Consider the following 12,562-nt stretch of genomic DNA (forward strand, 5'->3'; position numbering starts at 1 on the left):
GTCGATCCTCTTAATATCAGCCTGTCCTTTTGTGTGGGTTGTCATTTTTTTTGAAGCTCTGTGTGAAGAGACATGTTTTAATTAATATATAGTTATATATATTAATTAAACATATATAATTAATATATATGTTTATATCTCAGGACTTTAGTTTATATCTCAGGACTTTTTGAGTTTATGTTGATAAGCTCTTCTAACAACTCCAGGAAGTTTATTTAAATGGAGTATGATTTCTTTAATTGTCATTAGAGGACAGGAGAGTGATAATTTCATATTTCATTGTAACAAAACCTCAGTATAGAATATTTTTTATAATACTGTCAAATGCATTAATTAAAGAAAACCTGCATTCGTGGGCTTAGAAAGTGTGCAACATTGATTCAAGCGGAAGGATAAACAAATTAATATTTCTTCTTTGGGTAACCTGCTTGTCTAACAGTTTGTTTTCTTTCCAGGTTCAACAGATAGATCGTGTAGTAGAAGTTGTGGAGGAAACAATTAAAGGTAATTCTTGAAAGAAAGATAAGCAGAGGTATATCTTGTATATAAAACTGCCTGACGGAGGTAAACCTGGAGGGGGTACAGAGACGGTGGACAGGACAGACGAGCCCAGTTCCTCTCAGCTTGTTCCAAGAAGGAGGGCCAGTCACCATCTTCCATGGTTTCCATCTTCTTAGCTATTTCTTTATATTTTACTATTTTCTTCTTTGACATATTATAAAAAAAGAGTCATCCACCATAGCAGTCTCCTATTCCTTCACCTCAGGTGTTGCAATGATGTTTGAGGCTTTAAAGCATCTGAGATATATATTTATAAAAATACTACTTAGTTAACATTTTTTGAGCATCTTTGTGAAAATTTTTGTTTTAGATTAAAATTTTGTCCCCGGCTGCTTCATGCATTGACTGATCCCATATAAGAGACATACAGTTGATTAGCTTATAAGGGAGTTAGTTCATAGTTCTTTTATTTTCTTTATTTTTATTTTTTAATTGAATTTATTGGGGTGACATTGGTTAATAAAATTATATAGGTTTCAAGTGTATAATATGCATCATCTGTATATCGTATTGTATGTTCACCACCCCAAGACAAATCTCCTTATATCTCTGTTTATCTCCCCTTTATCCTTTTCTATCCCTCCAACCCCCTTTCCTCTGGTAATCACCATACTGTTCTCTGTATCTGTTTGCTGTTTTTTTTTTTCTTTCTTTTTTTTTCTTTTGCTTAATCCCTTCACCCTTTTCATCCAGAACCCCTCCCCACTCCTCTCTGGTAGCTGTCAACCTGTTCTCTGCCGATGGGTCTGTTTCTCTTTTGTTTGTTAGTTTATAAGTGACATCATGTATATTTGCCTTTCTCTGGCTGGATTATTTCACTTAGTATAATAATCTCCAGGTCCATCCATGCTTTCACAAAGGGTCAGATTTTCTTCTTTTTGATGGCAGAGTATTGCAACAGCTTTTTTATTCAGTCATCTACTTATGGGAACTTGGGCTACTTCCAAATCTTGGCCATTGTAAATAACGCTACAACATAGGGGAGCATATATTCCTTCAAACTAGTGTTTTGGTTTCCTAAAGTGTAATTTTTGTAGTTTCACTAGAAAATAGAATCATTCTTTGCTTATTTTATCAGCCATTGTTCTTTGAAACAGATTTTTATTTGTGTCAGTGATAAATAAGCCATTTTTAATTCTGTAGTTTAATTCATAAATATTTGTAGCTTCTTTTTCCTCGGTTAGATTAGCACAAATGAAACTGGTAATAGGATATTGAAATATTAAGTTAAATGAATTGAAGTTCTCACTTAAATTTTTACTATGTTTCTTGTAATGAGAAATTTACTTAAAAAAAACCCAACAAAACCAAATATATTGCTTTCATCAAGTTGAAATTTTTTAAAACCACATTTTTTTCTGCTGGCATTTATCTGCTACCTTCCACATGCTGTGATTAATGCTTATTAATTTTGAATCTTTGATTTATTAAGAGATTGATAACCACAGAAGATAACCACCTTAATCTTTTCTTCAAATTCCAAAATAAAATGAAATGTCATGATTACAGATTTTTAGCAGTGATAATTTGAATGTTTTCTTTAAACTCTACCTCACTCTTTCTTGGAGAATTCAGAAGTACTATCATTTATTGAGCACTTAGAGTGTCACAGGCACTGTGCTAAGCACTTAACATGCATTAAGTCATTTAATCTTCACGAAGTCCTGTGAAGTGAGGTGGGTATAAATATCATTCTCATTTTTCAGATGAAGAATGTGAGACACAGGCCCCATGGCTGGTAAGTGGCAGAGTTAGGATTTGAATCAGTTCTGGCTCTATGGTGCTGTGACGGCTCTGCTCTCTCCCACTGCTTTACGCTTGATCGGCTTGTTAAAGGAGGGCTTCAGGGTATCTGAGCATATTGTTGCCTTAATTATCCTCCGTTTGAGTACCAGGCGCATACTGTCCACTCAGTAATTTGTTAAAGGAGTTAATGGTAATGAAGGTAACACAGAAGAAAATCTAGGCAGTGACCTTTTAGATCCAACACTCAAGGCATGATCCATGAAAGAAATAATTGATAAGCTAGACTTCATTAAAATTAAAAACTGCATTGCAAAAGACACTATTAAGAGAATGAGAAGATAAGACACAAACTGTGAGAAATATATTTGGAAAAGACATATATGATAAAGTATTCTTACCCAAAATATTCAAGAACTCTTAACGTTCAATAACAAAATAAGCAACCTGATTTTTAAAATGGGCCAACAACCTGAATAGAAACTTCACAAAAGTACATATACAAATGGTGAATAAGCATATGAATTGATGATAAATATATGTCATTAGTCAGTTGGAAATTGAAACAACCATGAGCTACCACTGCCCACATATTAGAATGGCCAAAATCTGAAACACTGACAACACCAAATGCTGACGAGAATGTGGAGCCACAGGAACTCTCATTCATTGCTGTTAGGAATACAAAACATTTGGCAGTTTCTTACAAAACTCAACATACTCTTTCGATATGATCCAGCAGTTATACTCCTTGGTATTTAGCCAAAGAAGTTGGAAACATATGTCCACACAAAAACCTGCACACAGATGTTTACAGCAGTTTTATTCAGATTATAACAAATATACCACTCTCGTGGGGGATGTTGATAATGGGTGGGCTTTGTGTGTGTGTGCTGGAGGGAAAGGGGTGTATGGGAACTCTTATTTTCAGCTCAGTTTCGTTGTAAACCTAAAGCTGCTCTAAGAAAATAGTCTGTTAAAAAACAATGAATAGTAAATAACATGGTGCTCAGGAGGCTGTCAAATGGCTTGCAGATACATAATTTCTATAGGAAATCATAGCAGGTAAAGGTAAACTATGTTTTTTAATACTCAAAACAATTCTGACACCAAATGTATATGTTTTCTACACTAAGCAATTCTGATATTAGCTACCCAGAGTTAGGGCAGATGTCATAGGCTAAGGCTGCCCACCACTTCAGTGGGCAAGTCCAGATTGTCACCTATACTTCTGACAGACCAATTATCAATCGGGTTTCTATGACCCCCTCCTTAGATTTGATAATTTGCTAGCACAGCTCAGAGAACTTAGGAAAGCCCTTTACTTACTATTACTGGTTTATTATAAAAGAGACAAGTCAGGAACACCCAAATGAAGAAATGCATAGGGCAGGGTGTGTGGAAAGGAATACAAAGCTTCTTTGCTCTCTGGGTGCACCACCCTCCCAGCACCCAAATGCTTTTACCAACTTGGAAGCTCTCCAAACCCCATCATTTTTTTTTTTCTTTCTGGAAGCTACATTACATAGACATGATTGACTAAATCATTGCCCATTGGTGATTGAGCTTAATGTCCAGCCCCTCTCCCCTCTCGGGAGGTAGGGTCTGTGTGGCTGAAAGTTCCAAGCTCCTAAACATATGATTGGCTCCTATGGTCACCACACCCATCCTCCAAGAATGTCCTCATTAGCATAAGCTCAGATATGGTTGGCATAAACTAATTAGCATAAATTCAGAAAGGGGCTTATTATGAATAACAAAAAATGCTCTAGTCGCTCCTGTCACTCAGGAAATGATGAGTTTTAGGAACTCTATCCTGGGTGAAGACCATACATATATTATTCTATCACAATATCACAGAAGGCTTCTGAGCTCCATGGTTGGGTTTATTAGGGATGGCTTCTCACTGAGGAGTTTGGGCTTGAGTGGATTTATTGGAGAGATTGCATTTGGATTTAATTGGAAGAATTAACAGCAAGAGTTGAGTTGAAGATGAAATTGATGGGGATGTTCATTGGCAGGTTTGGTTTGAGGGTAGGAAGGCTGATGAATTAAGTCTTAGTAATGCAACGAAAGAATTTTAGAGAAGGAAGAAATAATTTTGTAGGTGTCCTTAGTTTTCAGATGAGGAAGCTGAGGTAGGCAGAGATTAGATGACTCAGCTGAGATCTACTGGTTAATGGAGAATGAGGTCTCTCTGTGAACTTCTTTACTTTCTATTTCTATTGCCAATACTTCATGTAGATAGCACAAATTAGTGATATAATGTTGCCTTTAGCATTTAACCAGTTGTTTGTGTCTGTCAGCATGTTACTTTTCTGAGGCTCAATTTTCTGTTTAAAATGGAGAGGATTAATGGGTAATACTTTTGAGTTACCCAGAACACAACTCATATTAATGTTTATTTCTTACTCTCTCCTTGATACCTAGACTGCTGGAATAACCTGACTGACCTCTGCTACCAATGACTGTTTTCAACCTGACTGTGTATACTATTATCCTCAAATTATTCACTCTCCTTCATCTGTGCCTTTAGTGGTTGCCTGTTACCCACTAAATTAATGGGGGACTTCTTAGTGTGATTTTAATGATTTTCTACCCCATTCTGCCATCTTCACCATCCCTTCCACCCATTAATTTTATACAAATACCTTTTGCTCAGATCGACTATTTATTGGTTGTCTTTTCTCTGCTTTTTGCAGTTTGCTTCACATTCATCTTAGGGTCCTGGATATGCTCTATTTGCCCCTCCAGATTAATTCCCCACCCTTCTCCACCTGTTGCGTGTCCCTGGAGGCTGACCTGTGTGGCTGCATCAGTAGATCCTTGCTGTCTGGCATCTAGATGGATTTAGCCCATTGGAGGTTGGAGGTGTGACTAGCACAGGAGATAGGAGTATGTCTTACCTGCTCTCCCCTCCCTCCTGCTCATCCTCTATTGGTTGCTTCTCTCACCTGAAGGCCACAGCCTCTGTCAGGTGGCTCCCTCTATTCATCTATTTACCAGGTTCCTGTAACTATTTCCTTCCTTTGATTTTGCAGGCCCAGGAGTAGAAACAACTCCCCATTGTTGCTCACCTTAGAGTGTGGCATTGTCTCTTGGTGGTTTTGCTAACCTTGCCAAACTTTAGTCAATAGTCCCTTTATTAAAATCTCTTCAATTATGCAGTGTGCCATCTGCTTTGCTGGGACCCTGATTGATAAATGCTCCATGGAGATGCAAGATTCTGCCCAGAAGGGCCAGATGGAATACAGCCTGACAAGAGGATTTTGCCATAACTCTCTTGTTTCCACATTTGATTCCTGTTGGGCTCTTTTCATATTTTTTCCTTGAAGGGGGTTTGGACAGACAGCCTCTGCCACAGCCTGTTTGCATTCTTTTTATCGCTATCCTTATGCTATACCAAGTAATGTTTTTAAAAATGTATTAATAAGATACACTGATGCTGAAAGCATTTAAATCTTACAATTAACATAAAACTGTGCAAAGCATATTCCATTTGCATTTGTCTTAGTTGGAACAAAATGGAAAATTTCAAGTTATATTAAATGAAACCTCATTATTTTAATAGTGGCCTGAAAATTTTATTTTGTAGTATTTTGCTTTGGGAGAGACCAGATTATATGAATTCAGGATTTTCTCTGTAACATCTTGAAAATGCAAGAAGATGTGTAACTGAATCTAAGGGAATAAATACAATGTTTAAAGGATTTAAATTCATTTCTTTTAAAAATACTCATATGGACCTTAGTCTCCGTTTATGAGGTCATTAATACTTTTCTGCATGAAAGCTCTGATGGGAATGTAAATCTGCACTTCTTCTGATATGTGTACATGACATCCTCAAAACAAGAAAAAACTTAAATCCTTTGTAAAAGGTAGTCTAACTGTATAACTTAAGACAAATGAATGCAAGTAAATATTGCCTATTGAAATTAGAAAAATGTTTTTACTAGTAAGTCATATTTCTTCTCTAGTCAATCTCTAATAAAAGAGGCCTCTATTGTTATTAATATGTTTGCTAGTATTTTAGTCAGTCTAATTCCAAATGCCTCCAGTGTTGGTAATTCAAGACTTTCCCAATATGGTACAATCTGCAAGTTTAATTGATTTTCTGTTTTCTCCAACTTCTCGGTAATTGATGCAGTCTTGGATTAGACTTATCTAAATTCCCAGGGTACTTCACCAAATAGCTCTTTTTTTTTTTTTAATTTAACACATTGCTATTAATCTTCACTCTGTCAGATTTTGTGCTTTGCATTTGACGCTAATTCAGAGCATAAAGTCTTCGTAAATTGAGACTGGAAGGCAGAAGCATATAAAGCGTGGTTTTGTCAGTGTTAATCATGAGGAACTGCCCTACAGAGTCCAGTGGAGACTGATGTGGAGATGTTTGCCCAGCATAATGGATAAGGCAATGGAGCTTGGATATGGAGCCTTTTACATATGCCACAGTACTGTACTACTAAAGCACACTGGCTTTGTCAGTATGTTTTCAATAAACATAATATTTTCAGAAATGAGAATGGATAAATTTCTTTATACCCAAACAGTAAAGTTCTACCAGAGGACTTTAAATTTGATTTTCACATCGCTTTATTCTGTATCTTGGTTTGGAATGATGACTGGAAAGGACTGTCTGTTAGAGAAACCATCAAGTCATCTCTTGTCTGAATTTTTATGACATATAACTTTGTTAGCCAAATTGTCAGTCCTGTTTCCAGCCACACACATACTGAGCAGCAACAGTATTATGAGTATTTTTAACTGTGGTCAATGATCACCATGCTTACTGTGTTTTTTTAAAAGTATTTAAGTAACTTTAAGTTTGTGTAATATTTTTCAGCCATTAAAGTTTTAAAAACTCAAATAAATGCTTAAGTATATCCCTCAGTGGATTCTGCTGCTTTATGGTGGCTTCAGAATGTTTTATGTTTTGGTTTGTCTTATATTTAAATGCTTTAACATGTTCATCACTTATATATTTTTTGCTATTTAAATATACATTTTCTTATGGTTTGAAACCACCTTTTATTATTAGTGGGATTTATTTATATGAAGACTTGGGCATTTCATTAACTTTTGATTTCTTTATTCTGGGGTGGAGAGGGTGCATAGTGTTGAATAGTTTCTAAGGTTGATGATCTTATTGTTGTTTTCACATAACACACAGTTATAATGGTTCATTGGATTTGATTGTTCAAAACAGGAAAGGAAATTACTTTAAGCTTGAACCTCTCATGCTTCCCATGACCCAGCCCTGCTGTTAGTGGTCCACTGATCTATCTAGTAAAGTAGCCCCATCCTTCCTTGTTTAAATATTAACAGGGACTTGCCTCCTGTGAAATTTGGCTTCCATGTTAACTCTTGCAAATCTTGATAGTGTCTTGGCAGACTGCATGGAGGTGAGACTACAAGTATTGCTGAATTCTCTAAAAACGTATTACTGTGGTCTAGACCTTTGTGCAAACCATTGATGTAAAGTGGTTTATGAAGTTTGAACATCCTGATTTTAAAGTTTATATATTAATCATTTTCACCAGGTGTTTGGTATTCTCAGATATAACAATGCTGAGTCTCAAGGTTCTAATTTCTATTTACACTAATAGGAGTTATTTAGTAAAAAAAGCCAAATAGATCAATTAATCCTGTTTTGAGTCTCACATAGAAAACATGAAAATTAATGTAAATAAAGAAAACTTTAATGTATTTACAAATAGAAATTTTGTTCCTATGATGTTCTTTCTTTATTATGACTAACTTTAAGAGAATTGGCATGTGGTACACTACTTTTATGCTGTGTGCATATCATGTGCTTTCATGTGTGTCTGGAAAAGCTTTAGTCTTCATTGAAAGAAGCTACTGTTTGTTTAGTAAAATTCAGTGAGAAGAGTTGGATCTATAAACTTAGAGAAAAGAATATTAGAAACTTCATTACATTTTTCAAATAGAAGATTAGATTGTAGGTTAATTGTGGTACTTTCTGTTTTGGTTTGACTGTTTCTAACACATAGTAAGGTGTGTTATATTGGTAATTCTCCTTTAGTACTTTATAGTTGGATTCCCTAAAAATGGAAATATAAAGTGGAAATGAGGTCATCTTACAGGGACAACATCCAAAACTTCAACAGCAAAACCCCCCAAAACAGAAAAGTTATCATCATCCTTGAAAAATTGATTTAAAGACAAATATTTTGTTGTCAGCAAAATTATATATCACAGCCAAGTGAGAAAATTGGTAACATAGACCAACTTGATTGCTCAGATGTGAATACACAAAAAATTTAAATCTGATTTTCTTGAAAAATTTGTTTGACAATTTGAAAAATTTACTTTATCAGTAGGATGTCATTTACTAGGTGATGCGACCTTTCCTTAGAAAATCTAACTTTGTCAGTAATTGGCGTAGAGAAAGAATGCTGGATTGATTTGTACCTAATATTTGGAGATGTACATTTTTTTAAAAAAAGTTTATTCTGTAACATAACAGAGCATACAGCATATATGTAGTAATTACTTCTGAGACTGAGAGAATACTAGGTGTACCAGTTAACGTGGATTTTTTTTCAATAGATGGAGTTACACATATGTTGATATATATGCGATTTGATATGTATGCTATTTTGTTGTATTGACAACAACCTTCAAAACTTCATATGTCAAATTTTCTAAAGGTGTTAATATCATAGATATTTTTACACTTAAAAATGTCGAACTTCGTGCCAAAAAAAAAGCATTTGCGGGAAGTTTTAATTCATTACTTTATTTTGAAGACACGTGCTGCGAAATACTTCGGGAAGCTTATGGTGAACCTGCTCCATCTCAAGATACTTGTGAACACTAGTTTAAATGCTTTAAAAGTGATGATTTCGATGTGAAAGACAAAGAACATCTAGGTCAACCAAAAAAGTTTGAAGACCAACAATTACAAGCATTATTGGATGAAGATGCGTGTCAAACTCAAAAACAACTTGCAGAAAGATTAAATATTGCTCAGCAAACAATTTCCGATCATTTACAAGCAATGGGAAAGATTTTAAAGGAAGGAAAATGGGTGCCACATCAACTGAATGAAAGACAAATGGAAAACCAAAAAGTCATCAGTAAAATGTTGCTTCAATGGCACGAAAGAAAGTCTTTTTTTGCATCAAATTGTGACTGGCGATGAAAAGTGGATTTATTTTGAGAATCCCAAATGCACAAAATCATGGGTTGATCCAGGTCAACCATCAACATGGACTGCAAGGCCAAATCGCTTCGGAAAGAAGACAATGCTCTGCATTTGGTGGGATCAGGAAGGTGTGGTGTTTTATGAGCTTCTAAAAGCAGGTGAAACCATTAATACTGATCGCTACCGACAACAAATAATCAATTTGAATCATGGTTTGATTGTGAAATGACCAGAATGTGCCAGAAGACACAGCAAAGTAATTTTGCTTCATGATGAGGCACCATCACACACTTCAAAACCAGTTAAAGACACGTTAAAAGATCTTGCCTGGGAAGTATTAACCCACCCGCTGTATTCACCAGACCTTGCTCCTTCAGATTACCACTTGTTCTGATCGATGGCACAAGCACTTTCTGAGCAGCACTTCAAAATGTATGAAGAAGTGGAAAATTGGGTCTCTGAATGTTTTGCCTCAAAACAAGAAAAGTTCTATTGGGACGGTATCCACAAATTACCTGAAAGATGGGGAAATGTGTAGCTAGCGATGGACATTACTTTGAATAAAGCACTTTTGATGCTTCTCTTGAAATTATCGTGTTTTCTTTGATTACAAAATCCGCATTATTAACTGGTACACCTAGTAAATACCAATTTCATTTCCTTATTAGTCTGAGGGAGGAGAACTCATTTGCAGAATCTCCAGTTATGATATTCAACTATGGATGGATTTTTAAGAAGTTTATCAGTACTGCTGTTCTATAACATAGCATACATTTTCTTGAGTAATAAAGAAACAGTAATTGAAATGTCCTTATAAAACATGGTTTCTAACACATATCTTTATTGTAACTGAAAATTCAAGTGCACATAACTTTAAGCTGCCCTGAAGTCTGCTAAGATGGGTAAGAGTCCTAGACTGAGAATATGCAGAGCTGCGCTGAAAGGCTTGTTTTCCTGCTAACAGGTTATGTTTGACATCCCACACCATCTCAGTGGTTCTGTTTCCTGTGTGGTAAATTGTTCTGACATGGAAGGTCCCTGCAACTCAGAAAATTCCAGGAATATTTGAGTCTGCAATATAAAACTGAGTTTCAGAGTCTGTCATTCGAATGAGATACTGACATTTTGGATAGTGATCTCTGACAAAAGTTATTTGAATGGGACTAGCTTTTCCTCGCATTCTAATCTCCACTTGCCACATTTTATTTTTCTTTCCCCTTGCCTACAAAATGAAGTTGAAGATGTTTGTGGCAGACATACCATGCACTTTTCTTTATCTCTGTGTTCTCCAGGGAGGAGGGTCTCTGACTGCTTCGCCTTTATTCACTCAGTTCTTCTGCCACCCTACATGATGATAGACTCTACTTCCCAGTGCTAGGAGTTCTGTACTTCTCTGAGGCAACGTTTATTTCTACCCTGGGGCATGTTTACTTTCAGGACTTTGAGACAGGCAGTTTTCATCTTAGGGTTGCTGGAGAAAAAACATGGAGAGGATTTAATGTAAAATAAGAACATCACCTGGAGTAGTGATTCTCAAGGGTGTTCCCTGGGAGAGGAATGGTAGCTGAAGGGGAGATGGCAGGGTGGTCTGTCACAGCCAGGGCAAGCAGGGGTTGGCATTTTTGCCTTGTGGCCCTTCACCTAGATTCGTTGCCATTGTGAGCCCCTGTGACAGCTGGGTTAGAAGCATGTCACTCAGGTGTCCTGGGATGGGAAGCAGCCATAGTTCTCCACCTTGGCTCCCTAGGCACCTATGCTCCGATTTACACAGGATCATATGCAGTTCCTGGGACACTACTGCTTTCTTCCTCTTCCTCACATTCAAGAATTATATAAGAACTAGAAGCCCGGTGCACAAAATTTGTGCACGGCGGGGGGTTTTCCCTCAACCCAGCCTGTACCCTCTCCAATCTGGGACATCCCTCTCACAATCCAGGACTGCTGGCTCCCAACTGCTTGCCTGCCTGCCTTCCTGATTGCCCCTAACCGCTTCTGCCTGCCAGCCTGATCACCCCCTAACCACTCCGCTGCCAGCCTGGTTGATGCTTGCCTGCTCCCCTGCCAGCCTGTTTGCCCCCAACTTCCCTCCTCTGCCAGCCTGGTCACCCCTAACTGCCCTCTCCTGCAGGGTTGATCACCTCCAACTGCCCTCCCTTGCAGGCCTGGTCCTTCTCAACTGCCTTCCCTTGCAGGCCGGGTGCCTCCCAACTGCCCTCCCCTGCTGGCCATCTTGTAGTGGCCATCTTGTGTCCACATGGGGGCAGGATCTTTGACCACATGGGGGCAGCTATATTGTGTGTTGCAGTGATGATCAATCTGTATATTACTCTTTTATTAGATAAGATAGAGGCCTGGTGCATGGGTGGGGGCCAGCTGGTTTGCCCTGAAGGGTGTCCCAGATCAGGGTGGGGTTCCCTTGGGGCGTGGGGCAGCCTGAGCGAGGGGCCTGTGGTGGTTTGCAGCCGGCCACGCCCCCTGGCAACCCAAGCAGAGGCCCTGGTATCTGGAATTTATTTTCCTTCTACAATTGAAACTTTGTAGCCTGGAGCGGAGCCAAGCCTGCTGTTCCTTCCGGGGCGGCAGCCATTTCTGTGGCAGTTAATTCACCTTCTATAACTGAAACTTTGTAGCCTTAAGCGGGTGGGCCCAGCCAGGGTGTGCGGAAAGCTTTGCTTCCCCTGTTGCCGCCGGCAACCCTGGCCTGCTCTCTCAAGCTCCATTCTGCCGCCATTTGTTTGAATTTGTTTACCTTCTATAATTGAATCTTTGTAGCTTGAGTGGAGGCTTAGGCCTGCAAAGGCTATGGAAAGCTTGGCTTGCTCTGTTACCTGGGAAACCTTGCTCTCTGTGGCTGTAGCCATCTTGGTTTGGGTTAATTTGCATACTCGCCCTGATTGGCTGGTGGGCGTGGCTTGGCTGGTGGGCATGGCTGGTGGGCATGGCTTATGTAGCGGAGTGATGGTTAATTTGCATATTACCATTTTATTAGAGAAGATGCAAGTGAGTGATGCAATAGGGATGCCCTTGAATCTACTTTAACTCATACATTTAAACATCATTTGCAAATTTATCATATCAGTGCAATTA

At 38.0% G+C, this 12,562-nt stretch overlaps 1 protein-coding gene across 5 annotated transcripts in view; it reads left to right on the forward strand.

The window, feature by feature from the left end:
* CDKAL1 (CDKAL1 threonylcarbamoyladenosine tRNA methylthiotransferase) overlaps positions 1-12,562 on the forward strand; it is a gene marked incomplete at its 5' end in the record, with an annotated part of 659,036 nt that overhangs the window by 212,348 nt on the left and 434,126 nt on the right. For all 5 annotated transcript variants that reach the window (XM_079776595.1, XM_079776597.1, XM_079776596.1 and 2 more), the window contains one exon: positions 456-504. In XM_079776595.1, the coding sequence (XP_079632721.1) occupies positions 456-504 (49 nt within the window). The remainder of the gene's footprint in view (positions 1-455; positions 505-12,562) is intronic.

This window comes from Cnephaeus nilssonii (assembly GCF_951640355.1).
Source record: "Cnephaeus nilssonii genome assembly, chromosome: 7".
Lineage (NCBI taxonomy): Eukaryota > Metazoa > Chordata > Mammalia > Chiroptera > Vespertilionidae > Cnephaeus > Cnephaeus nilssonii.